Genomic DNA, 27,975 nt, shown 5'->3' on the forward strand with positions numbered 1-27,975 from the left:
TCTGAACTCCACTGGCCTCTCAGGGTGAGTCAGTCACTGTCTCTTTGTCCAATTCTCGAAAGCCGATCTCTGCCCGGCGCAAAGGGAGGGGCCCCGGCATCGCATTCGGCACCTCACGGGTATAAATAGTCACGGCCGCTCAGACCAGCTCATCTCAGATGCCACTTGGCTTCCGGCAGTCAAGTCCGGGGCGGGCGCCAAGCTGCCTCCATCCCGCCCCCTCCTCTGTGCCCTCAGGGACCACGGGGGGGGTGGGGGGGTGGGGGAGAGGGCCAGGCAGCCCAGGCTGCCCAGCCAGCAGGTGAGAAGACAAACTCAGAGGTGACCACGGCAGTCCTGCGTGTTAGTTTCCATCCTCCTACCCAGACGCGGGCTCTCCTACCCAGTTCTGCAGGCTAAGAAGGCCTCTTGTCAGCATGGCCGGGGGCCCTCACGCATCCCTGCCAGCCTTTGTCCATGAGCCTGCCCCTCATAGGGCCCTCCTGTTGGTCTGAACCCTTTCGGGAGCTTCATCAGGACCATGGGGTCTTTTTTTTTTTTTTTTTTCAAGCTTATTTATTTATTTTGAGAGAGAGTGAGAGAGCACAAGTAGGGACGGGGCAGAGAGAGAAACAGAGACAGAGAGAGAGAGAATCCCAAGCAGACTCTGCACCACCAGCACAGAGCCTGATGTGGGGCTCAAACTCACGAACCACGAGATCATGACCTAAGCCGAAGACGGATGCTTAACCGACTGAGCCACGCAGGCACCCTAGACTGTGGGGTCTTTCTTGGAGGTCCCAGAACTTGAGCCCCAGCAAGCACCTGGCTGGAACAAGATAAGGTGCATGCATGCAGCTTTCTATCTAACACTGCCCCTCGTCCCCGGGTGCTGATGGTGTTCAAGAGGACAGGAGCCCAAGGAGGTCTCTATGTCCTTCAAGAGCCTCCACCAGCCCAGAGCAGGGAAGCGGCCCCAGCTCAGCAATCTGAACCCCTGCACTCTTCTCAAACCTGGTACAGAGTTTCAGAGGACCACAGAGTGGTTTATGTATCCCACACTGGGTAGGAATACAGTGAGGGTATGGCACCTCTGTGCAAATTAGGAAAAAGTACCTCTTTCTCCAGATGAATTAAGCCACATGCCAGTCACATGATTTATCAAGTGAGAGTGAGCTGGATGTCAACCCTGCCTGACCCCTTGGCTGGGTATCTTTGTGCAGTGCCCATCCTGCACAACTGTATGTGGCAGTCTGAGACTGGACTCTTTAACTTTGTCTTGTTTAATTCTCCCGACAGCCCTACGAGGACAGGCATTGTTTCCCCATTTTTATACCCAAGATTCAGACTGTAAGTGGAAAAGCAACTTGCCCAAAGTCACTCAGCTCATCAATGGGGGTGCTGGAAAGGGGACCTCAGGCTTTTAGGAGCCCAGAACCTATGTTCTTCAGGGACTGCAGTGTACTCCCTCTCCCTGATTCTGACAAGCCACGGTTAGGGGGGGGTGGGGGGGGATTTCTCAGCGAGCAACCCCCTCCCCTTCAGTGAGCTCCGTGCTATTTCGGGGCCAGAACAGCTGCCATCTCGAGACAGCGCGCTACCCGTCAGAGCAAACGCACAGAAACCAGAGTCTGGAAACTGCAGGCTGACAAGTCAGAGGACTGCGGCGTCTTCTCAAATAGGTGCAGAGAGAACCAAGAAGAGCACGTCACAGCTGCCCAGAGGAGACACTCCCCCCTCCCCGGGTGGTAGAGAGACCTGACCCGGCCCCCTGGCTGGACGCTGGCTCCCCCTGGGCCACCATTTCCTCGTCCACCCGTGGGAATCTGCAGAGGGGGTTGAGGGATCAGAACGGAGAGCTAAGAAAGCCTGATGTTCTGAATACAACCCTCGATAGTCCCGTGATCCATCCGCTGTCGGCGCGAGCTTCCCTGGAGGGTCGTTCCTGGCATGCGGTGGGGGCTGGGGGGTCAGGGGCAAAAGCCTGTTGCCACTCCTCCTTTCCACCCCCCCACCCCCGCCCTGTGGGTCTGCAGGGCCCCACACCCAGTGTGCCGAGAGTCCACGCAAGAGTGCACGCGCGGGAGCCTTACTTTCTGCGCTGCACCAGGGAGCCCTGGAAACCTCCCCTCTAAAATCCGGCCCAATCACCCGGCACACCTCCACGTGTCTAAACGAGCATGGTCGGCCTTCCACCCGGACACCGCCCTACTGCCCCTCTGCGCCTCACCACCATGCCCCAGGGGCCCAAGCTAACCGCTGAGACCTACTGGCCTCCTCGTACTTCCCCTCCCCTCCCCACCCCAGCTGGCCACCTCTGCTCCCTTCGGGGTCCTTCTCTCCCTCCCGGCACCAGGGGCGTGAATCGGTCCTCTTTTCCCACTGGAGGGGTGTCTCTGTCGGGAACGCTCTTTCCTCACTGTGTCTTCCGGGCCTCTACCGGCTTGCACATCAGAGGCCAGCTTCCTGGAGGCCTTCTGTGTTCTGCCTCGAACGTGCCTACAGCCCCCGGCACGCTCCCCAGCTCAGTCCTTAGTAAACTGGACTTTGTGCAACTCCCCTCGATGGATGGCTCTTCTCCTCTTTCACTCACCGAAGATTTACTCATCCATTGCTACACGCCAGGCACAGTTTCAGGCCAGGATGCACTGAGGACCAAGCCAGATACAATCCCCGCCCCCCGCCCTCCTGGACTTCCACGAGAGGAGACAAATGAAATATTAATGCAACATAGTGCCAAGTAGCAATGAGCTCTATAAAAGTAAAACAGGATAGGGGGCTGGAGGGTCCCTGGAAGGCTGGTAGGAGGTCAAGGAAGGCCTCTCTGAACAAACAGAAATGGAGCCCTCAGCAGGAGTGCAGGAAGAGCATTGCAGACAGGGAAGGGCGAATAAACACAAACACCCCGAGGATGGAAAAAGCCAGCGGGCTGCAGGGACAGGGCAGTGGGGGCGGTGGGGTGGACAGGCAGAGGACATGAGGCCGGAGGGGCGAGCGGCACCGGGTCAGGCTGGGCCTGTGGGCCCCTCGATACAGCCGGGCGTTGAAGCAGAGGAATCGCACGGTCTGATGGAAAAGTTCCCTCTGGCCGCTGCAGGGAGGACGGACTGTAAAGCGACAGCAGACAGGGAGACGGGACTGTTGCCGCCTGAGAAGAGGGGGGATTGCACAGAGTGGCAGCTAAGACGTGGGAGAAGGCGACAGAGCAGGAAATGGGTTAAGGATAAGCTGATGACAAGATCTACGCAGTGACAAAGAAAGAGAGAAATCAACGGTAACTCCTAGGAGTTTCGCTTGGACAGCTGGTTGCATCACAGAGCCATTTCGAGAGGAGGGAACGATGAAGATAAACAGCGTGGGCGGAAGTCAGAAGCCCCTGGGCCACGGTAAGGCTGCTGGGACTCTCAGACATTCGGGAGGACATCGTAAGTAGGCAGTCAGCAGTCCAGTGCAGAGGCCAGGGTTAGAGATACATGTTCCAGAGTCAAGGCACAAAGGACGAAGTGAGATCTCAGAGGAGGGCAGAGCACAGAGGGGCACGTGCAGTCAGCTCCGACATTCAGATGGTGGCAGGGGAGAAGGGGCCACGGAAGGAGACTGAGAAGGGAAGTCTGTGGGAACAAGGAAAACCCGGAACGCCCAATGCCACAGAAGTCAAGAGCAGAGAACATTTCCAGGACAGAAGGGTCGGCTCTGTCCAGAGCTAATGGAGGCCAAGGAAGAGGAGGATGGATGAGGTCCTGCTGCCCTAGCAACCAGACGGTCATCAGTGACCTTGACTGGCGCAGATTCAGGGGAGCCGGGAGGCAGACGCCCCACTGGCATGGCTTGAGGTGAGGACAGAAGTGGGAGGTGCTAGACACGGTCACCGCGGGAGTCTGCGTGACGAGCAGAGTGAGTGCCACGGGCTGAAGGTGTGTTTCCCCCCAAACTCACGTGCTGAAACCTAACCCCCCAATGTGATGGCATTAGGAGGCGGGGTCACTGGAGGGCCATTAGGTCATGAGGGCGCAGCTCTCACGCATGGGATCAGTGCCTTTATAAAAGGGACCCTAGAGAGCTCTCTCACCCTCTTCCCACCAGGCGAGGGCACGGCAAGAAGATGAAGGTGTGCAAGGCAGGGTGGGCTCGCATCTGACCCTGAACTGTGCTCTCCTCCTGATCTCGAACAACCAGCCTGCAGAACTGGGAGGGACAGTCAGTTGCGTGTGAGGGACCCGCCAGAGGAAGAAGGAAGAGACCCGAGTGCTCTGTAGGAGCCCCGGTGGAGGGTGAGGGGGGGAAGGTTTACATCTGTACAAGGAGGCCTGCGACGGGAGAACAGCCTCTGTGAGCCCCATCGCCCCATCACCCCCGCCCCAGCACAGTCTTTACGGCCATCAACCTAGCAGGTGCAGGCCGTGTGCATGGCTACGTGGAGTGAGAAACTGGGACGGCCTCGGGCGCCTTCCTATCCGGGAGCCCCCTAAACTGCTGATCACGGGTGCATGCTTGGTCCTCCAGCCTGACCCCACTCCCCTTTTACTTGCCATTCTGGGAGCAGACCTGGGGGAGGCCCTGGCAGGCACCTTTGATCATCTGATCTGGACACAAGGCTCAGAGAGAAAGTCCTCATACTCAGCCATGAGTCAGGATGAAGCTGGGGCCCGGATCTACCCAGAAGGTCCTCTCAGGGGACCCCACCACTAGTGCCTGAACAAGGTGACAGTTCAACGGATGAGGGAACTGGGGCACAGACCCATGCACCCAAGTGGTCATTTGCCCGGGAGACTCAATTCAGACTCAATCAAGGGCCACAAAGCTCGAGGGCCAGGGGGACTTTACCACACGGGACACCACCTCTTGATGAGTCCCAGGACGCCAACGACCTGGCCTCCACGGACAGCCTCCTGCCTGTTGGCCACCAGAGGTCCACGTCAGGTACGTGGGAGGCGATGCGGAAGCTGCACCATCTTTGTTTTGCTTTTCCAGCACCCAGCCCAGAACATTCTGCCAAACCTGATTCCCCAAATTCTTCCCAGCTGGATGGAGCCCGAGAGAACTCCGGCCCTCTTTTTATTTATTTTTTTGTCCTTTCTCACAGCCTTAACAATTGACCGGAAAGGCTGATGCTAAACCAGACTGCACTCACGAGTCAGGTGTGTAGGGCGCAGTGCACGAACATTCTTTCCCTCGGGCTAATCTTAAATTTTTTTTTTTTAACGTTTATTTATTTTTGAGACAGAGAGAGAGAGAGCATGAACAGGGGAGGGTCAGAGAAAGAGGGAGACACAGAATCTGAAACAGGCTCTGGGCTCTGAGCTGTCAGCACAGAGCCCAACGTGGGGCTCGAACCCACGGACCGCGAGATCATGACCTGAGCCGAAGTCAGATGCTTAACCGACTGAGCCACCCAGGCGCCCCTCCCTCGGGCTAATCTTGCCCCCAAGGGCTCCTCTTTGAAATGTGGAGCCTCCAGGAGCAGGTAGAAGGAAGCATTTGTCAGGGGTAACAGTCAAGAAAGCACTAACCACAAAGGGGGTGGGGGAAAGACAGAGGATAAAAGGCGGCAGAGAGATGGCGGGGAGGGGGGCGGTTGAGAGACCCTAGAGAGGTACCCGAACACCCGACCCTACCCGGGTTGACCTGTCCATAGTCCAGAAAGAACAATCCCTCCGTCTAGCACGGGCTGTCAGTCCAGGGAGTCTGGAGTCACACGGCACATGGTGTGACCAGCTCCATCCCCCATCACTTGCAGGGCCTCGGTTTCCTCATCTGTAAAATGAGGGCAATGACAGTACCCGCCTCACACACGGGAGAGGAGGATGAAATGCAGGATGGGGGGCAGGCGCCCAGCACAGCGCCGGGCACCCCGTCAGCCCCCGGAGCACTTGGCCGTGGGCATCACCCATCAGGATGCAAGCCCGATTCTGCCCCCCACGGAAGCACCTCTGACTTCCACACTGAGCTCTTGGCACACCCACCATCCGTGCCACACAAATATAGTACCTGATTACACACTGTCTTGAAACAATTAGGGAATAGCTGAATACAGCATAACACAATGCGAAATTGAATGCCAGCTCTGAAAAATGACAACCCCAAACCCTGGACGGCAGAGGCCGTGCTGGACACGCACACAGACCTCACCCCAGAGTGAAGGGCTCCGGCCCGGGCCCTGGGCACTCAGCTGGCTCGCTCTTCTGTGGAACAGAGTCTCTCGTCGCGTCAGTTTGGGGGCTTTTGCTCTTTCGTCCCGTGGCTGGTGCTACCCTCCCCCCCCCCCCCACCACCACTTGGGAACTCCCCTGCACCCCAACCTGGAAGCCCAGCAGCACAGGAAGAATGCTGTCCCAGGAACGGGCAGCTTGGATGGGCAGTGGCCTGGGGCCAGCTCTGCTCTAGACATCAGAGGGAAAAGTTCCTGGAATCGTCTTTGCACACCGGCTCTTGCCGTACCACCCAGACCAGGAGGGCCAGGAGAAGGGCGGATGAGGCCGGCCAGTCAGGGCACCTGTGGGCTGTGTCTGAAGCTGGGGGGTCCGGAGGGCCCTGGAGATGCACGCACAGTTCTTGGGATCTGGGGGATACCTGAACAAACACGGAACTGTGTACGTACACTTGCTGGAGAGTTCTCTGGCGTGAAATGATAGAAGCATTCCTCTGTGCAGATACTTCTTATAGAATATAGAGAGGCTATCCAGGAAAGCTTCAAGGAGGAGGTGAGTGGGAGGTGGATACTGGCAGGATGATAAGGAATTGATGTGGGGCTGGGGTCCAGCTGGCAGCAGCTGAGCCAAGCCCTTTAATGCTGCGGCCGCAGGCCTGGCTGACAGTCAGCACCTGTAGGACTGACTCCTGCCCCAGCGGCCCTCAGCCCCTCTGACCCGGTCCTTTCCCTGGGACACACGGAGGCAGTGGAAGCAAAACCGCCCACCCTGCAGGACCGTGACCGCCAACGGCGCTGCTGCCTCCCCGGCCCTCTGGGTGGTCACGGGGAAGGCCGGCGGCTGGGCCGGGCGAGGTGGCTCAAAGCACTGAGCTGGCCATGGAGGACAAGAGCTCTCCCTCATCCGCGTTCCACAATTGCCACGATGCTCTGTGGGAGGTGTTTGGGAGGGCTTCTCAGTCAGTTACTGCACAAGTACACAACCTGCCTTCCCTGCCTTCTCTACTTCTTAGCCGTCCCTCTCCCCCTCCCACAGCCTCCCTTTCCCCACCCGGCTGCCCAGAATGCCCAGACTTCCCTACCACCTGCTCTCCTCAGATCATTCCACACTGTGAACGAGTTTGTGATTCAAAGTGCGGCCCCTCTGGGGATTAATTTTCAAAGCCAGTACCAGAGACAGACTGATTCAAAGGAATAGATCTCTAAGGGAGAATTCGGCCACACTGACATCTAAGTGTGCTTTTTTACCAATAGCCTTGACTACGTGCCTGCTTAATTCATTTTGTAATTCAACTAACGTTTACTGAGCCCTTTCCACTTACACACTGGCTGCTGAGAATTCAGAGGTGGAGAAGCACAATCACTGTCTAGTGAGGGAGACAGAAACATAAACACATAACTGGAACGTGATGAGAACTGTCTTCTAAGATCTTCCTGCTTGTTCAAAGCACCCCACTTACATAGCAGCATTTGCTGATTAAAAATTATCCCTATCGGCTCCCTAAAGCAGTTCCCCTAAGGACTCCTATTGGACACTTTTAGACCTGCACTTGAATTAATAAAGCTATATGTCGATGTATATTTTACGACTCACACACTTTCCAATTCGGCCCGGCCTTCCCCGGTCTTCTCCTTGGACAACACCTGACCGCAGCCATTAGGAGCTCTATCTGGCCCGGGTTTTCTGTGTGGTCTTATTTGGATCTTTCCAGACCGATCGCTTGGACCTGCTCCTTCTCCTGGGCTCCTGGTTGAATATACAATTTATGAGTCATTCACTTTTTTTTTTTTTTTTTTTGCCTCTTCTTGTCCTCTGGTTATATATGGTAACTCCTGACTTTCCCTTCCAACCATGTTAATAATAAATAACACACTTCGCCACACTCAGACACACCACACAACTATAGCGAGCAAAATATGGCATACGCACTGAATTACTCACTAGGTGAATAATACCACGAGGCACAGCACACGTTCCGTGCGTGGAGGGCTGTTCACTGCGGTGATGTGTTTTCACCCGGAAGAGCACTTTCCACAGCAGCGTGAGCTCCCTCCCCAAGCCCTGCAAATCTCCTGCCGAGAGCTGTCCTACCAATTTTAAGGACGGCAGAAGGGCAGAAGCTCCAACGTATAGTCCGGTTCTAATTACATTAACCATTATTTCCGACACATGGGAACTGTACATATTGTGGTTTCTCACATACGTAGTAGCTACTCTGCGGGGTCAACCAGAAATTGGGAGCTGACCCTGGGATTGTCCCAGAAGTGGGGATGCGTGGTCATCACATTTGTTCCATGACCAAGGGGGCTCTGGGTCAAATGGCAGCCCTCCAGGAGGAAATCAACTCAGCTAGCTGGGGAGGATGTGGAACAAAGGGTGCCTTAGCTCCAAAGCCAAATGGAAGAGGCCAGCAGTGACCCTGACCCTGGGGGTTCCTGGGTGAAAGGGGAGGGGAGGCTGGCCTGGGTCACTGGGAGGGGGAGTAGTTAAGAAAGGAGGTGGGAGGGAAGCAGGACGTGGGGACCGAGAAAGTGTGGCAGGAAGAAAGGGAGGGGAGAGGAGGTGGGGCAGGGAGGCAGAGAAATTAGCAACAAAATGCAGAGAAAGGAGGAGAGAGAAAGGCTGTTAGAAGCAACCGGAAAAGGAGGAAACAGAACTCTTTTGCTGGAGTCTCCCCTCCCCCCGGAAATGCCTGTGCCATCTAGCTCAGTTCATTAGCACCTTCCAGCCAAACCTCTCCCAGGGGGTTCTTCAGAGTCCTTCCCAGGAAGGCGGACACCTAGACCGCCCCCCATCCAGACGAGCGAGTCACGAAAGGAAACGGAAAGACCAACACTGGGGACTCAGTGCTTGGAAGGGGCAAGTCTGGACTCCCTGCTCTCACCGGGTGACAGCCCAGGGGCCCAGCAGCCGGCCAGGGCTCCTACCACTCATATATGGAAAGAACCGTACTCGTAAAGGCCAGGATAAGACCAGGTCCCCGAGGCTACCCCACGTCCTAAGGCCTGTCTGTGGGCACTGCCCCGACTGATGTTTTTCTGACACTGGCACCCCTTCTTTACTTTTTCAGAGCATTGAACAAAATCACACATATTGCGGGGGCGGGGGGGTGTTGTCCCTGAAAAACACACTACTTCTCTTCTGTGGGGTCAATTTAATGTTCTGATGTCAAAATGAACAACAAAACTCAGCCCTCTTTCCAGGGAAACAGACCTGAGAGTTAGCACGCACTTAGAAATGCAAAAATTAAGGGACCAAACGACTTAATTGGCCCCTGGAAACCCTTAGCTGGCGGGTTCCAGCCACACCCAGCTCTGAGCAGAGAGAGTTCTGCCAGTCTGGAAGAATTCCCCACGACGCCTCGCCTTCCCTGCCATGAACGTGCCCCACCTGAGGATACTGTATTTTCCTTCATTCAACAAACACTGAACTCCGGAATGTACAGAGTGCCCTTCATTACTGATTGAACTCCAAACACGGCAGCAGAGCAAGTAGAAATATCCATGTGACCGTATGAATGTCAAATGTCAGCACCATCTTGATGGGAATGGCTCTTCCCCAGTCAAGGTCAGCCCCGCCTGGGGGCACAGTAGGAAACGCCTGCCCAGTGGGATGTCAGAGGACCCGAAGCCACGCCCAACACCCAGCCCTGAGGCCACCCGCACACCTGCCCACTCCTGCAGGCCGACATCCGAAATCCTTGTGGCAGGGACGGAGCCGAAGCCCCCACCTCAAATGAAAGCTCGAGACCCAGACTCCGCACCCCTTCCAGCTCCAGTCAGAGAGGGGCCAGTGAGTCCCTACCCTGTGGTTGGGTCACCCCTCACGGCAAAGGAGACAAGGCCGATGCCAAAAGGCAGTAAGCTTAGGGCCTGCTTCTTCCCTGAGGGTAGCTCTGGGGCGGAGCATGGGGCAGGGGCTACGAGGTCACCTCAGGATGGGCTTCCCCCCTCCCTGGTCACTCGCCGGGGGTCTGTACCTGGAGCTGGAGTCACTGCCGCTCTGCACTGCCGGGTCGTCCGTGACATTAAAGAGCCCCGTCCAATTGGCCAGCTGGTCGCCACTCTGCCAACCAAACTGGAGGCTTCTGGCAAGAAAACGAGGCAGTCGGTACTCAAGGCCCACATGCCGGGTTAAACCCATCTACCACAGAGCCACTTTCTGTTGTACCAAGTGACACATCGCCTTGATCACGCACTCGCTGGAAACAGAGGTGACGTCTACCCACGAGGATGACTGACGGTAACAAACCACAGCTCTGCTCACTTACATCCAGCACCCCCCCCGCCCTTCACCTCTGCCTGCAGAGCTGAGGTTACGTGCTGGATACACAGGGAAACTGAGCCTTGGCGAGGTCAAGGTCATAGAGCTCTCCTACCTCCTGTGTGGTGCGTCCCTCCACCCCCACCTTCTAGAGACTTCTACCAGAAGAGCTCCCGCCTGCCAGCACTTTGCCGTCCTCGGGGGTCAGGCACGCTGCAAAGCTTTTAATGAAGTCTGGCTCTCCTGGTCAACACACCTGGTTATTTCCGCTGCCTGCCCAACCCTGACTGAAATGATAGCAAAGGAACGGACAAGGCCGCGAGCATGGAGAGGTGACAGGAGAGGCCAGCCGCAGCACCGCGCAAGATGAAAGCAGATGGGTAACTAACTCCCTCAGACCTGAGAGAGTGGAGACCCGTTTATGAGGAGCGCATCTCTTCCCCGTGCACAACTCAAGAAGGCTCTGCAACCGGGGGGCCGGGGCCCCTGAAGGCAGGAGCACAGAATGGGGCTGAAAGGCCGGGGACCTAGGTTCATATGAGGCGCCCATGGACGCTGTGGCATCGGCCTGCCCACCCCATGGCTGTCAGGAGGCCGCGCCGCGGGGAGCTGATCCACGGAAGTGCCTCAGTTCTCCTCATTCACGGACAAGCTAATCTGAAACCCACCTGCCCGACACCCCGCCTCACCGGTGGCTACGGTGGGTTTGCGGAGGGAACCAGACCAGGTCAAAAAAGGAGTGGGGGGGGGGGCATGGAAAAATAGGGCTTGGGTCACCCGATCGCCCTAGCACAGGGCCTCTCAACCTGGTGCTGCTGTCATTTGGGGCTGGGTCATTCTGTGGTGTGGGACTGTCCTGTACATTGTGGGGGGGCTGAGCTGCACCCCCAGTGTCTACCCTCTAGATTCCAGGAGCACCTCATCTTCCACCCTCCCGTTGGGACGATCACAAATGTCTCCCGCGCCACCAAGGCAAAATCCTCCCAGCTGAGAACCACTGTCCCAAGACAATGCCCTCCTCACAGGGCTCCAATGAATCTTCTGGAGACTGGCTTGCCCTTAAATATGAACGGGCGGTGTGAGAAAAGCTTGAACTTCAAAGTCAGAGAACAAAACAAACAGCAAAAAGGGGGGAGACTCAGGGGAAAAGAGATAAATGAAAGAAGAAACAAAATTTTTAATAAAAACCCTTAAAATACATAGCCTCTAAGCTACAGGAACAGGACAGCGATGGTTGTCTGAGCTGCCGTCTGGTCAACCTGGATCGGCCACTAATGAGCCCGGTGACCTTCGGCAAATCTTCAGAATTCTGTTCCCATCTTTCAGGCGAGGGGAGCTGTCTCGGATGTCTCCAGAGCCCCGGACCAGAGTATCACAGAGTTAAGCTGTCTCCTCCATGCCCACCCTGCTCCCTCCTTGGGAGTCTAGGGCGCCCCAATATTTAAGTGCCGCCCATGAATTCAAGGTGGAAACACTGTGCGGACCAAATACGCCATGTTGCATGCTGGATGCCGTCTGGGGGACCCCCCGCCAGAAGCCCCTGTGCATAAGGGAGACAGTGTGCATCATCCATCACAGCTGAGGAAACTGAGGCACTGGGTGAGAAATTACCTCTCAGCCAGCGGGTGGCAAAGCTAGACCTGGAACTCAGGAGTCCCGACTCTCAGTCTAGTCCTTGTGCCACCGACGTTCTGGATCCCATCCCGGGAGCCGGCTGCACACAGCGCGAGTTAGGGTCTTCCGTCCCGGGGGCTGGGTCAGCCCCCTCAACCTTTTGCACAAGTTCACTGCCACAACAGCACCCCCTCCAGGGAGCCCAGGGGAGCACCCTTCCCTTCCGGAGCCCATGACTACCCTCTTCCAGCCCACTCGCCCACTGATGGAGCGTGCGGTAGGAATCCACATGCCTGACCTGCTATTATTGCAAGGGTAACCTTGAGTTGGCTCTATGTGAAAAACAAAACAAAACAAAACAAAAAAAAAACCCATAAAAGAAGAAAGTCATTCAGAAAACATCAGTATGTAACTTTCGTGGGAGGATAATCTGTTGAATTATTTATTCCCTCCCCCGCTCCAAGAAGGGAGCTGGGCTTTTTTATCCTCTTACTTCAGGGCCATGTGGGTTGTGAAGGCTGAAAGCTTCCCAGCCCCCTGAAGAAACTGAGCTGGCACCAGGAGGGGAGGGGGTCCCCCAGGTCTAGGAGGGGTGGCTGGCAGAAGATGCTTCAAGTCCAGGAGGCCTGCTATGGTGGCCCGGGGTTTCCCCACCACATCCCCCTCTAGACAGACAGCAGGGCCTCAGAAAGCCCACTGCTTGGGGCACCCCAGGAAGCTGCACCTAGGGCTCCAAAAGCCTCCAGAAAGCAGTGCACAGACTGATCGAGGCTGGGTGGCTAGGGAGCCCCCAACTGTTTGTTCCGCACAAACCCTGGGGTGGGGGCGGGGGTAAAAGGAAGGCACCTCCATGATGATAGACTCAGTTACCCACCAGCTGGTGGATAAGGTGGGCTTTTTCTTTTTTTGAAATAAATGTTTATTCATTTTTGAGAGAGAGAATGTGAGCAGGGGAGAGTCAGAGAGAGGCGGACAGAAGATCTGAGCAGGCTCTGCGCTGACAGCAGCGAGCCCAGTGCGGGGCTCGAACTCACGAACTGTGAGATTATGACCTGAGTTGAAGTCGGACGCTCAACCAGGTGAGCCACCCAGGCGCCCCTGGATAAGGTTTAATTAAAAGAAAAAAAACCAACCAAAAAAAGGAAATGAACTCTTTCACACCAAGTTTGTGAAATGAAATGGACAATCAGTTTTCCATTATTAACCAGCAAATCGCTTGTGTTGTCCCTCACAGCTGACTGAGGAGACCTTTCCTTTGTCTTCACGCTATTTTATTTTTATTTTATTACATACATAGACACATTCCAAATATTTATTATATTATCCTGTGTTTATCGAACAGCCCTGCCAGGCTGGGGGCTCGGATTCAACAATGAACAAAATAAAAACAAAGCCCTGCCCCAGAGGGAGGGATCTCGACCAGAGAGAGACGGATACGACGGCAATAAGCTAACAGGTCATCGACGTGCAGTGTGTCAGAGGGTGAAAGGTGCCGTGGAATAAATAAAGGGCGGCGAGGGGGTAAGGAGTTTCGGGTCAGGGCGTCTCTGAGAAGGCGATATGGGGCAGGACAGGAAGTGGGTGATGAGGCAGCAGGTGGGTCCGGAGGAAGGATGTTCCAGGAGAGCGCCAACACCTGCAGGGGCCCCGAGGCCGGAGGTGATGGCTTCTCCTGGGGCTGGCAAGAGTGACCCCGCGTGAGACAGGGCAGGCGGCAGGTGATGGGGCATCCGTTCAGAGAAACAGCGCCACCTTTCTGGTCCCTCAAAACCATCTGAGAGGGAGATGAGACCAATGTCATCTTCTGAGGAGCCAAGAGCTCAGCTGGGCCACCAGGAGTCTGCAAGTGCTAAGGCCCCCCAGGCCTCCCCCAGCTCCGGGTCCACAGAAGGAACTGGTCAGAAAAGGCCTCTCCGAGAAGGTGCCTGGACCTTCCCACCCCGATCAGGGCGGAAACGCCTGCCAGCTGGGAAGCCTTTTCAGTGGGATTAATGGGCCTAACTGCCAGGTTCCCCGTGCTCCCTCGCCTGTCCCCGCTCCTGACTCACCAGTGACTCACTACTTCTCCGTGAAGGGCCGGGTAGTAACATCCCCCTCAGAAGAACTTCAGGAGGGCAAGGGAAGTGGATTCATCCCCAGGGTTCACCCAGTTGGGGCAACAGAAAAGCCGTTGTAGTGGGAGCTTCCTGAGGGAGGAGCAGAGGAGTGGGGGACTGTCCTCCCCTGAGGCACTGCAGAGGTCTCCTTGAGAGCCCCCAGGCCTGGGACCCAGGGTCCCAGGGAGCAGATAGAGCCTCCTGGATTTAACGGCCGTCCGTGGCTTTGCCGAGGCTTCTGGCTAAGGAGCTGCTGGGCCAGGGCCTGGGGCTGTCCGAGCACTGACAGTGCTAGGGCAGGGGCAGGGGCACATGTAGACATCCAGCCAGCGGAGGGCTCCAGAGAGAGTGAAACCAGACAAGCTCCAGGCACAGTCCTGAGACCACCTTGCCACCCCAATCTACAGACCACGGAAGAGCCTGGGCCCCTCGGCCGACATCCAAACACTGCATTCTCTGGGCCGCTGTTCCAGACCTCCCTTCCAAGAGGGGCTGTGGCAAGTGGAGCACGGGGTGAGAGAGGAGCTGCGGGCACACACACAGCCTTCCTGCTGTCCTCTGGCACTCCGGGCCCAAATGGCACACCACAGTGAGCAGAGTGGGGACCCCTGGCTCCTTGGAAGGCAGCGGAGTGATGTAGACATCGGGGGCGGGTCCCGTCAAACACTCATCCATGCATTTAGTCCAACCGCTCTGAGAGCTCCCACTAATTCTGTCTTTTCCCTCTGATGACGTGTCCCAGATCCTGTGTGTGCGCGTGTCTCCGGGGTCAGCAGCCCACCCTCTTCTCCCAAACCTGGGGAACCCCGTCCGGCTGAACTTCTCCAGTCATTTCATTCCTGCACCAGCCTTGGCTCCCACTACGGGTTGTATCCGTCCCTCCGAAATTCGTATGTTGAAGTCCTGACCCCCACTACCGGTGAAGGTGACCTTACTTGGGAATCACAGACGGTATTAGTTAAATTAGGATGAGGTCATACTGGAGTAGGGTGGGCCCCCATATAAAAAAAGGAAATTCGGACAGCAACACGTACGCGGGGGGGGGACGCCATGTGAAGATGAAGGGGGAGACCCTATAAGCCGAGGAAGGCCAAAGATGACAGGCAAAGCCGCAGAAGCTACGGGACAGGCACAGAATGGGTTCCCCCTCACAGCTCGCAGAAGGAACCAGCCCTGCTGACACCTTCATCGTAGACTTCCAGCCTCCAGAACTTTCGGTTGGAGCTGCCCTGTTTGTGGTACTTTGTTACAGAGGCTCCACCAGACCCGACTAGGGTTGCTTCTCTGATCCTCTAGGGCGAGAACTTCCTCTTTCTTCAAGACTCCCCTCAAATCCTCAGCCTTGTCCAGTGATTCCCAAGCTTGGCTCTGTGGAGCACTGGGGTACCCTGTGAGACTCTGCAGAGGAAGGAGGGAGGGGACGTGGTGGAGGGTGGGGGTGAGGAAGAGGGAGCCAGGTGGGGAGGACTGGAGCCCCCACCCTGTTTCAAACCGGAAGTCTCCTTTATCCATTGAAGACACAGGTTTCCACAAGGACTGAGGCCATAGGAGTCTCTCTGTCCTGGAACCCCAGCCCACTTGGTCCTTAGTACGTAACAGAGTTTGTGAACTTTCCATGAGTAGTTGGTCCCTCTCCCCCTATGAGCTCCTTGAAAGGGAACCTGTTTGCTACGTCTCGACAACCAGAAACTCAAGCCAAACAATCCAACAGAAATACACCAGGAGCCACATGCATAATCTAGAATGTTCTGCTAGCCACAATAAAAACACCTAATAAAATTCCATAGAAGTGACTACATACGGACACACAAATGAGTGGTGTGTAAAACCAGTGAAGTCTGAATAAGGTTGATGGATTGTATCGATGTTAATTTCCTGGTTGTGACATCAGTACTATAATTTTGCAAGATGTTACCATCTGGAGAAATAGGAATAGGGTATACAGATTCTCTCCGGACTATTTCTTACACCTGTATGTGAGTCTACAATTCTCAAAATAAAAAGGTTTCTACGAAGTAAAAAAAAAAAAAAAAAAAAAAAAAAGTGAAATTAATTTTAACAATATATTTGTATTTAATCTAATATACCAAAAAATTGTCATTTCAACATATAATCAATTCAAAAATTAGTGGGATGTGTTACATCTTTTTTCATATTAGGTCTTTGAAATCTAGTGTGTATTTTATACTTACACACAACACACCTTAGTTTAGATCTGTCTCATTTCCGGTGTTCCACAGCCACACGTGGCTAGTGGCTATTATATTGGACACCAAAGGTCTGGTATAGAAAGGGCACGGAAGTTATGCTTGCTGAATGAACGAACAAACTAATGAATGAATGAACGAACGAACGAATGAACGAATGAAGCGAGAAGGCAAGCACTTAATCAACCAACCCAAGGCGAGGCTGAGTGAGACTGGGTGTGCAGAATGCCCCCACCCCACCAGCTGGAGGGCACTGGGTGGGAGCTGTGGGAACGTCAGCTCTACATGCACTGGACCCAGAGTCATGAACCTGTCTGTGTCAGGACAGCAGCCCAGCCTGACAGGGAAGAAAGAGAAAACACTAGGCGAGTCCCGCCTCCTTTAAGCCTTCTTTTGGAAGGTTGTGGTTTATTTCTGGGGAAACAGCAGCGGTGATCCCAGAAATACTGATCCTCAGCCTGATGGGCTGGGGAAGAATGGAGGGGGAAGAATGGTGAGCTGGGGGGGGTGGGGGTGGGGGGTTGGAGGCGGAGGCTTGGGTTCCTTTGCTCAGAAACTCAACAGAAGCAGCACAAATCGCATATACTCTCAGGCTGGAGTGAGCACGGATGCATTTTATTCTCCCAATAAGCTTGGCACCCTCGCTGTGCGGTGTCCCACACGCCATCTCCTGGTTTACCAGCCTCGTTTCCATCCCCCACCATCCAGCGGCTCTGCGATGGCCCGTGGGCCCCTTGCAAACAGGATTGGCAAAGCCGGGCCCAAGCCTCTGTCCGGAAGGGCCGGCCCACCTCATCGGAGCCGGGAGAGAGAGAGCAGCCCTCTTGGCCATCCACTCACACTGCAGAGGACTCAGCAGAGACCACAGAGGCCCCCCGGCTCACAGAGCACTAGGGAATAAAAGAAATTCAAAAGCCTTCGGTGGTTTCCATCACCTGCTCCTGCAGCCTCAACACCCCAGCCTGCCCCCTGAATCACCCCCTGGAGCGCACTGGCTCTCCAAAGCCCACATCAGGTCCCACCCGGCTACTCATCATCCCAACTGCTCTCACCTTGGAAACCTACGAAATTTGTCATCTATGCCACACAGTTACAGGCTTATTTATACGGTTTACATATTTTTCATGTCTGTCTCTTTAAGTGTGCTGTAAGTTCCTTAAGAACATGTATCATATCTAATAATTCTTCGGTAACATCCCCTCCTCCCCCTGGTTCAAAGCTGAGTGCACATTTAGTTGACGTTTGTCTGTTTTTAGGAAAAGTTCAGAGGTTCCCTTTGTATGTATCCATTCATTCAATGATCAATGTCAGGCACTGTGCTGGGTCCTGGGAATTGGGAGATGGGTAAAACATCTCTTTTAGGGGCACCTGGGTGGCTCAGTCAGTTAAGTGTCTGACTTCGGCTCAAGTCATGATCTCATGGTTTGTGAGTTCGAGCCCCATGTTGGGCTCTGTGCTGACAGCTCAGAGTCTGGAGCCTGGTTCAGATTCTGTGTCTCCCTCTATCAAAAATAAATAAACATTAAAATTAAAAAAAAAAAAAAAACCACTTCTTTTAAGGGTCTTACAAGCTTTGTGACCTCATACAAGTTACTCACCCTCTCTGAGTATTAAATGAGGATGACTGTCTCTGTTTAGCAGGACTGCTGTAAGGATTAAATGAAATAATCCTCCTTTAGGATTATCTCCTAAGGTCAGAGCCTGGCTCATAAACCCTTAAGGAATATTAATAATATCATTAGCTAATGAATCCTTCCCCTGTGTGTGGTGGGGAAGGGGCGGGGGTCCTTACACACAGGGTGAAGGGCTAAACTAGAGATGTTTTGGATGAGAGGGTCTTAGATGAGAAGTGAGTGGGCCTGGATAAGTCAAAGAAGAGATGCCAAGTCCTCTAAGAGGTAAAATTTCCCTGAAAAAGTACAGATGTCAAAAAGAAAAGAACTGGCCAGAGAAAGGGGTAGGGAGAAGAAAGAACAGCACTGTGCCTCTGGGGGTCCTGGAGGAAGGGACGGGTTGCTGACACCCCGGCCAAGAGCGGAATGGGCACACAGCAGGTCAGGCACGGGATTGCAGTGAGGCAAGCAAGGCTCCCAGGGTGCAAAATTGCAGGCAGCCCCTGATCCCAGGCTCATGCAAGGGCAGGGTGGACCCCGAAGAGGGAGGCCTCCGTGAGTTCTGTCCCCTGGGTGCCTGGCTTGCCTCACCCGAGCCCCAGCCCTGCAGCAGGTGCTCAGGACAAGCTTGCTCTGACCAGAGAAACGATAAGGTCATGCTGCGGGCACAGCACACACCCCGGTGGCAGTTAGCTCGGCATCCTTCTCCTCTCTGGGGGACCGTCCATCTCCACCAGGTCCCCACTAGGCACCCTTCCCCTCCAGAACCAGCCCCTCGGTAGACCCTCCAGCCCCTATGGTCCCATCTCCTGGGCTGTGCCTGCTTCTCAGGGCAGCCGAACAGAAGGAGGGGTGGCTCCTCGAGGAGAGGCTTCAAACACACACTTCAGATACAGCACAGAGTCAGGCTGTGCTTTTCCTTGACCCAGTTTCATATCCTCAGGTCTCAGGCCTGCACCAGCCACATGCAGGCAGCCCAGATCTGCACCCTCCCGACACAGGAGAGAGCAAGGCTGGAGGGAAGAGAGCGTATAGGGGAGTTTTCTCCACGAAAGGCAGGACAAAGTAGACCCAACCTCTGCTCCTGTGTGATGGAAAAAATAGAAAACCCAAATCATCTTTAACCATTAAAGGAATGGAATTAGTAACTTATGGCCTTCCCACAAGGAAAACATTAGGTGTGGATGGCTGTGCAGGCGAGTTCTACCAAGCTTTCAAAGAACAGATGATCTCAAACCTGCATAAATCATTCCACAGAATGAAGAGGGAATATCCCCCAACTCCTTTTACAAGACTGGTTTTAAGACAAGACAAAGGCAGCATTATCAGCGAAAATTACACACCAGTAGCATTCAATAACATAAGACACAATATCTTAAATAAAAATTTTACTCAACAAAATCTCACGTCATGGAAAATAAATAATACACTATCAACAAGCTGGGTTTATCCCTACAATTGTAAGTTTAACATCTACTAATGGAATTTATCCCATCAAAAGATTGAAGGCAAAAAAACCCTATATATCACCCAACAAAGGTAGAAAACTCATCTGCTAAAATGAATATCCGAATACCATAAAACAAGTAAGCAAAATGTGTTGGCATATTCTACAACGGAGTCGTCTTAATCTCTTAGAGCTTATCTATAAAAAAACCAAAACCAAAACCAAAACACTAAGCAGATATACTCACTGCAGACACTTGAACCATCATTCCCCTTAAGGTTAGATTTGGTCACACCATACACAAAAATCAACTCAAGTGGAGCAAAGACTTCAACCTAAGAGCTAAAATTATAAAACTCTTAGAAGAAAACACAGGGGTAACTCTTTGTGACGCTGGTCAGCGGGCGTGGGCAGTGACTTCTTAGATATGGTATCTAAAGCACAAGAGACCAACAGCAAAATACATATACATGAATCAGAATTCACCAGAATTAAAAACTTTCACGCTTAAAGAAAGTAAAAAGTCAACCCCCAGAATGAGAGAAATGTTTTAGAAATTATATATTTGATAAGGGACTTATATTTAGAATCTACAAAGAACTCTCACAATCATAAAAGGACAACTCATCCAATTTGAAAATGGGCAACGGATCTGAATAGACATTTCTCCAAAGAAAATATACAATTGGCCAGGAAGTACTTGAAAGTCTGTTCCACATCATTAGTCATCAAGGAAATACGAAATCAAACCCACAACGAAATACCGCTTCAAACCCATTGAGATGGCTATGACCAAAAGGATAGACAATAATGAGTGTTTTAAAAACTGTGGAAAAATTGGAGTGCTCATGCACTGCTTGGAGGGAGTATAAAATGGTGTAACCACTTTGGAAAGGAGTCTGGCAATTCCTCAAACGGCGTAACATAGCGTTACCACATGACCCAGCAATTGCGCTTGCCAGTATATACCCAAGAGAAATGGAAATGGATGTCCACACAAAAACCTGCACACAAATGCTCATCACAGCATTATTCATAACAGCAAAAACAAGAACCGAATCTCTACCACTGGAGAACGGACAAAATGTGGCCTATTTATAAACGGAATCCTATTGAGCAACAAAAAGATAAACAAAAAGAAATGAAGTACTTGACGCATATTATAACATGGATGACCTTTGAAAACATCAAGCTTAATGAAAGAGGACAGTCATATTGGACACATAGCATATGATGCCATTTGTATGAAATGCCCAGAAGAGGCAAACCTATAGAGACAGGAGATACGCTAGAGTGTGTATATATCCCTACAGCTGGGAGAGATGAGAGTACTAGGGGTCATGATGGTTAAGGAGTCCTGGGTTTCTTTTTGGGGTAATGAAAATATTCTAACATTGATGGCGGCGATGGGCGCACAATGGTGTGACTATACCCCAAGCCATTTAACTGTACACTTTAAGTGGGCAAATTATATTTTGATAAAGCTATTTAAAAACAAAGTTTAACAAGAAGAAAAAAATGAGGATTAAGGCCAGGATATTCACTATGACATTTTTATTGAACATTACAGCAAAGGTCCTAGCCAATTCAATAAGACAAGAAAACTAATTAAGGTATAGGGTTGGGATAAAAGAGAAAAAGCCTATGTAGAAATTCCAGAAGACTCTACAGATAAATTATTGTCATTATGTATACATTATCCAGGTTGCTGATTATATAATCAGTATACCAAAAAAAATCAAATGTATTTCTATATACTAGCTACAAGTGCTTAGAAAATATAATTTTTAAAATTATGTTTTTATGGGGAGCCTGGGTGGCTCAGTCGGTTAAGGGTCTGACTTTTGATTTCAGTCCAGGTCATGATCCCAGGGTTCATGGGATCCAGTCCCAAGTCTGGCTCTGCACTGACAATGCAGAGCCTGCTTGGGATTCTCTCTCCCTTTCTCTCTGCCCCTCCCCTGCTCACTTGCATTCTCATTCTCTCTCTCTCTCTCTCTCCCTCCCTCTCTCTCTCAAAATACATAAACCTTAAAAAAATAAAAATTAAAAAATTAAAGTGAAAAAAAAAAGGCAGGTTGAGACCAGATTGTACAAAAATCTGCAATGACCTTTCTTTCTACCTAAAAAAGAAACAACAACGACAACAACAAAAACAACTATTGCCCTTTCCCTGACCCTCTGTTAAGGTGTAAGTCCTAGAAGTCCCCAGCACTCTAGGGATGCAAGTTTATGTGAAGTAAAAGCTTCACTAACAAAGGAGCATGGAGGCAGTGGAGGGCTTAAAGGAAGAGGGTACAATTCTCATGCCCCTGATTCTAGAAACTCCTTCTTTTGTTTGACCTATCCTCCCCAAATCCAAGTGGGCCGTATCCTACCTGATCCCTCTGCTGTGTGTGTCACAGGTGACTGCTCCTTGCCTGGCACCAGTATCCCTTGGTTTCCTTAACACCTGTTCCCCTCTACTCTATGCAGCCTCAGTTTCCAGAGCCAGCTCTCCTCTCCAGACCCTTAGGTGCCGGCACACTTCAAGGCTCTCCTTTGTGCCCCGACCTTCATCATCTTTCATTCTGTTCTCTCCCGGGTGACCTCATCCAACCTCATCACAGGGACCAGTGTTTTTCCAACGAAGGGTTTCAAACCAACAGGTTATAAGATCGTGTGGGTGGTTTGCCCCTGGAATTTTTTAAGCTTTTGGATTGTGGTAAAATATACACAACAGAAATTTACCATTATAACCATTTTTAAGTCTACAGTTCAAGGGTATTAAGTGTACCCAATCTGTTGGGTAACCATCACCCCCCTCCATCTCCGAAACTTTTTCATCTTCCCAAACTGAAACTCTGTACCCATTAGACACTAATTGCCACCCACCTCTAGCCTCTAGCAACCGCCATTCTACTTTTCCGTGTCTATGAATTGACTACTCTAGGTGCCTCCTGTAGGGGAAACATACCGTATTTGTCATTTTGCGCCTGGTTATTTTAGCAGAATGTCTTCAAGATTCATCCACGCTGTAGCGTGCATCAGATTTCCCGTCCTTTTTAAGGCTGGATTTGTTTTTTAAAGTGAAGCGGAACAAAAAATATTAAAGCATATTTCTTTTTTCTTTTTTTTTTTAATTGTTTATTTTTGAGAGAGAGAGAGAGCACAAGCGGAGGGATGGCAGAGAGAGGGAGACAGAGGATCAGAAGCAGGCTCTGTGCTGACAGCAGCGAGACCCGAGGTGGGGCTTGAACTCACTGTGAGATCATGACCTGAGCCGAAGTTGGATGCTCAACCAACTAAGCCACCCAGGCGCCCAAAGCGTATTTCTTTCTTTCATTTTTTTTTTTAATTTTTAACGTTTATTTATTTTTGAGAGACAGAGTACGAGTGGGGGAGGGACAGAGAGAGAGGGAGACACAGCATCTGAAGCAGGCTCCGGGCTCTGAGCTGTCAGCACAGAGCCCGATGAGGGGCTTAAACTCACAAACCGGGAGATCGTGACCCGAGCCGAAGTCGGACACTTAACCGACTGAGCCACCCAGGCGCCCCAAAAGCATATTTCTTATCATAAGGCCAAATACTGTTTCACAAAATGTTTGTTTCAGATGGATGTGTATGTGAGTGTGTTCGAGATCTCTGGCCTATTTCTTACTGTGGATAACAATGATAAAGGGTGGGAAAATGCTGATTTTGATGGTGACTGCACCATCTCCATTGCTAGCCTGGCTCTCCACCCCCCACCCCGCCCACCCCACCCCCCACCCCCGCCCCAGTTCTGGAGCTCATTCCCAAGGAGCTGCAGGATTGCTCTAGGTGGATCTCTTGCAGTGTCTTAACAGATCCAGACTCAAATCTGTTACCCTCCTTCCTCCAAACATGCTTTTCTCACACATCTCCTACTTGATTCTCCATAATCAAGCCCTGCCCGCCTCACCTTGCACCCCGCCCCCCACTATACAGCTGTGACATTCTAGTTATGCAGAATTACTTCGCTTCCCTCTGCACTTTGCTGTCCTTATCCAAGCTGGGTTTCATCCCCCTTCCTTCCACCTCCCCCTATGCCTATAGTCATTTCCCTTTCAGACTCCCTTCATATGCCTCCGTGTACCTTGAAAGCATCCTGATCCACTATGGCCCCCTACTCATTTTTGGAGTCCTTTGCTCACACCTCCAGTTTGGCTTATGCGTGTATCATGTGCCTTTCTGTCTTCCCAAGAGACTGCACGCTCCCCAGAGCCCCTGGGCTGTGTTCATCTCGCACACCACTGTCCTCAGAATTTAGTGCCCTGTTTAGCATACAGCAAATCTTCACTAAGCACTTGTTCAACCAAGAACAGACACGAGGAAGCCAAGAACATCAAGGACAAACTTCGCAGTTGTGTCTCATGTTGTTTCTTCCCAATCCACAGAGTCTCCTTAGAGACACTATGCCCCCTGAGCCCTCTGCACTGCCCCCCTTCTCCCCTCCTGACCACCAGAGTGTTTGCAAGATGGGTCCCCAGAGTCCTGACTGGGAACTCCCGGAAGTGACCACTGCACAGCACACGGAGAGGCCAGGCGTCCAAAGAGAGAACACGTATCGACTCACATCCCCCGCTCCCTTCTAGTGAAACCTGTCCCTGACTCCCACTGAAACAGTCTGCCACCTTTGTGCCCGTGAGCTCTTTGTGAGGTGGCTAACAATGGAGGCTTTGCTGAATACATCATCAACCCAGCCCAGCACAGACGCAAAGGGCAGCAGCCTTCAGGAATCCCCGAGGTCTAAAGGGGATCTGCCCCTACACCAGATTCTCCTCACTTTTGACCAGGTTGTGACAACGGCCTCCCGGTCTCTCCCCATTGCTAACCTCTCCTTACAAAGCCCAGATAAACTTCCTTCCTAGTGGCTTTTATCATATCACTACCCTACTCAAAGACCCCATGTGGCTCCCTACAACTGAATGAACCAAGTTCAAACTGTCCTTCCCAATCCACAAAGCACCTACTGAAGCTTCTCGCCCAACGTTACATCTGGTCCTCCTTGTCCACACTCCCCCTTCTACCAGCTGGACCCACTTCTTCACTGCGTCTTCCGATTACCCTGGGCGCACACACACCACTTTCAATCATTTCTTCATCATCCAGTATTTATCGAGAGCTTACTGTGTGCCAGGCAACCATATTTGGTGCTCAGGGTGCAGGTGGGAACAAAACAGAGAGAATCCCTGCCTCCTGGGGCTTTCAGTCTAGAGCAGGGTTTCTCCACTTCAGCACTGGTAGTTGGGCTGGGCGATGCCTTCTTGCGGGAGGCAGGTGATGCACTGTCAGATCTTTAGCAGCATCCCTGGCCCCTACCCTTAACGTGCCAGTAGCACTCTCTCCCAGTGTGACGACCCAAAATGTGCCCAGATACTGCCTGGGGGTAACGCTCCTCTCCCCCCAGAGAACTGTGGATCTAGAGCGGCAGGGGAGCTTGCTTCGAGTCAGCTGGGGAGCCTATGAGAAAAGCAGGTACTGGCTCCATCCCCAGAGGCTCAGATTCTGAGCCCAAGAATCTGCATTTCAGTGGCCCCGTGAGTGATTCTCATGAGGCTGTCTCAAGACCTCTGTCTGGGGAACACTCAAGTGTGGAGTGTTTTCCAGACAGGACACAGACCAATAATCACATCAGGTCAGTTCATCACAATGAGATGTGTAACAAACAAGACAGGTAAACAGGTGGGTGGGTAGTCCAGGCACGGGAGATGTAGAAGGGTGTGGCGCCTTTGCTCGAACCCTCTTCAGTTCTGGAATGTGCACTTCCCCTTCCCACCCACCCCCCCACGCCCCGAACACACCCACCTAAATCTTCTGTTTCCTTCAAGGGCCCGCTTAATTTCTACCTCCTCCAGGCAGTCTTCCCTAACTACTCCAGTCCACTGGAACTTCCTTCCTCAGGCAATTTAATTAACACTGACTACTTATCTATCTCCTTTGTGGTCCTTTTGTTTCCCCAAAGAGACCTCAAAGCCCTTGAACACCAGGACCGCGGAATCATCTTCACAGACCCTCACAGCATCCTTCCAGGATCAGGTGTGTGCAGGTTCTGTTTGCCTGACTGGATGAGCCCAAGTCGATGGAGTGCAGCCTGGGAGGTGGCAGCTGAGATTCAGGGAGTCAGGATCTCTGTGTGAGGGAGGGATGGGAGGCAGCTAGCACCCGACCCGACACCGACACCCGACACCCGGGAGGGCTTGCCAGAGCAACCAGTTAGTAGTTGAGCTGGCGTTTCCCCTGGGCGCTGATGTTTTCCCACTGTTGACAAGGCAGCAGGGATCCCAGCAGCCCCAGTGGTGCTGCAGGTACCAGCAGGGTGCAGGAACCCAGAGCCACCCCGCTGCGTCGCAAGTGCAGGTGGAGGCCATTTGGGGCCCAGCGGCCTTTGTGTAGGGTTATCTTGCAGGGGCAGCTGTGGCCGGAAGAGGAGGCAAACCCGGGCAAGCCAGGAAACTCTGAAACTGTCCTTCAAAGCCCCCAGCACCATGCAAAGCTCAGCAGCTGCTTTTAACCAGGCAACAGTGCTGTCTGGGGAGGTCAGGAGCAGAGGCCAAATGTCCACAAACGTCCTGGACAAGGGACCTCAGACTCCCCAGCTCTGGACGTGGAAGGGGAAATAGCCTAACTGCCTGGCTTTCCTGCTTCTGGGAGGAACCCAGCAGCAACCCTCACCCAAACCAGGGGCACGAACGAGAGGCACAAGTGACTGATGTGGAACCCAAACGACGAAAGAGAACAACCGTTTTAATATTTGGAAGTCTGGAGAAGACAAGACGTGTATGCAGCTGGAGAGGCCTCTTGTTTTCCATCGCCTGGGGGAGGGGCAGTGAGAGAGTGTGGGGAGGCACCGGCAGCCAAGACCTGCAGCCCGAAGGAGAGGTAGGCTATTTCCAAAAGAGGCTCTGATGTGGGAGTATCCTAGGGTCAGCGCTCTCCCGCAGCTCTGAAACCAGCTAGAGTAACCCGAAGCGTCTCCCCACCCCCCCCCACCCCCCCCCCCCCCCCCCGGCAGAAGGAAACGGCTGGCTTTCGCACACACAGCGACCGAGGCCGTGACACCTCCCACTGCTCTCTTTCTCTGAACGGGAGTTCGCGCGTGGACGGGGTGGGGTGGGAAGCGAGCCAACGAGGGGAGAGCTAACTTCTGCCGCAGCTCTGACCTTCCGTGTAAGGTGGAGAAAGAACAATTTGTCTCAGAAGGGATCGGGTTGTGAGTTTCACACACCCAGCGGTTACTGGGTGATTAAAATTCCCTATCCTGTGGCACCGTCCCGCCCACCTCTCACTCCCCACCTTACCCTGCACTCCTGCGGGGAGGAGGAATGCTTTCCCCCTTGAAGCCCTCACAAAGTTCAGGATTCACGGGGTGATCCTATTGGGTTTTGAGCCCTCCGCTCCTGGGAGCCCTCCCCTCCAACCAAATGGCCACGGCACTGTAGATGTGGACGACTCCGATCTGACCCCGTGGCTCCTCGGGGCATTCAGATGGATTTATCGGCAGCTCGGCGGCTCGGAATTCCAACCTGCCCCCCATTGTCACAAGAGAACAAAGTCTGTCGCACCCCTCTGGCCCACGCTGGGCAGGCGCTCTCCTCCCCGTGGGAGATGAGATGCGCTTCGGAGAGCCACGACCCAAACCTAACGCGGCAGTGCTGGAAGCCAAGTGCGGAGCCACGGTCACTCAGCCCGGGGACACCCGGGCCGACTCTGTGGCCGCCACCCGGGGGTTCGCCCCGCGGGCTCCGTGCACCCCCCGCCCGCGCTCAGACTTTCTTACCTCTTGATGTAGTTTCTGCCATACAAGATCTGTTGCAGCAAGGTCACCAAGGCGAAGGCGCAGATGAAGATGAAGAGTAAAGTTCGGTTCCCCAACAAATCCCGGTTCGCCGAGGGGTCGGCGTAGCGCATCCTGGCGGCCGCTCGCGCACGGCGGGGCGCGGCGGGCGCCGGGCGCCTGGCGGGCCCCGCAATCACGCGCGGGGCTTCGCGGCCCCGGAGGGCGCGCCGCCGACCGGGAGCCTCTCGGCGCTGTTAGGCGGGCAGGGGACGTGGCCAGGCAAAGTTTCCGCCCGGCGGGGCGGGCACAGGGGGCATCCGAGCGTGGCCGGCGCCAGGGCGGCGGGCAGGGCAGGGCTGGCCGCGAGAGCTCGGCCGCAGCCCCGAGCCTTCCCTCCGACGCCTTTACCTCTGGACGCCCGTGCCGGGCAGCCGCCGATTTCCCTGCGGAGAGGCGACTCCAGGTGCCCCGGGCCCGGGCGGCCCCTCCCGCCGAGGTGACGACCAATGGGGAGCGGGGCCCGCGCGCCGTCCGCCCGGGCACCCAAGAGCGCGGCGCACCGCCCCCTCCCGCCGGGCTCGGGTAGCGGCCGCCCGGCGCGGCTCCCTGCCCCGGCGGGCCCCGTCCGACTCCCGGCCCGCAGCGAGGGAGCGCGAAGGTTGGCCTTCGGTTCTGCAGATGGGAGGTGGGGGACAAAACACCCGGACAGTCTGGCGAATGGACGGGAGGGCGGTGGAGAGGGGGAGGGGTGGAGCGGGAAAACGCCGGGTTTGAATCGTGGAATTAAAAAAGAGGGCAGGAAGGGGAAGCCGCGGCGGAGCTGGGCA

General features: G+C 53.6%; 1 protein-coding gene across 4 annotated transcripts in view; it reads right to left on the bottom strand.

Annotated features, from left to right (window-relative positions):
• Positions 1-27,289, bottom strand: part of ST8SIA5 (ST8 alpha-N-acetyl-neuraminide alpha-2,8-sialyltransferase 5) — a 59,936-nt gene extending 32,647 nt beyond the window's left edge. For 3 of the 4 annotated variants that reach the window (XM_019464142.2, XM_019464143.2, XM_019464145.2), the window contains exons 1-2: positions 27,149-27,289; positions 10,108-10,215 (exon numbers count right to left, since the gene is read on the bottom strand). In XM_019464142.2, the coding sequence (XP_019319687.1) occupies positions 10,108-10,215; positions 27,149-27,279 (239 nt within the window). In that variant the 5' untranslated portion in view covers positions 27,280-27,289. The remainder of the gene's footprint in view (positions 1-10,107; positions 10,216-27,148) is intronic. The other variant, XM_019464144.2, reaches the window with a different exon arrangement.
• Between the last annotated feature and the right edge of the window lie 686 nt (positions 27,290-27,975).

Source organism: Panthera pardus, unplaced genomic scaffold (assembly GCF_024362965.1).
Source record: "Panthera pardus isolate Hobbes unplaced genomic scaffold, ASM2436296v1 HiC_scaffold_15, whole genome shotgun sequence".
Classification (NCBI taxonomy): Eukaryota; Metazoa; Chordata; class Mammalia; order Carnivora; family Felidae; genus Panthera; species Panthera pardus.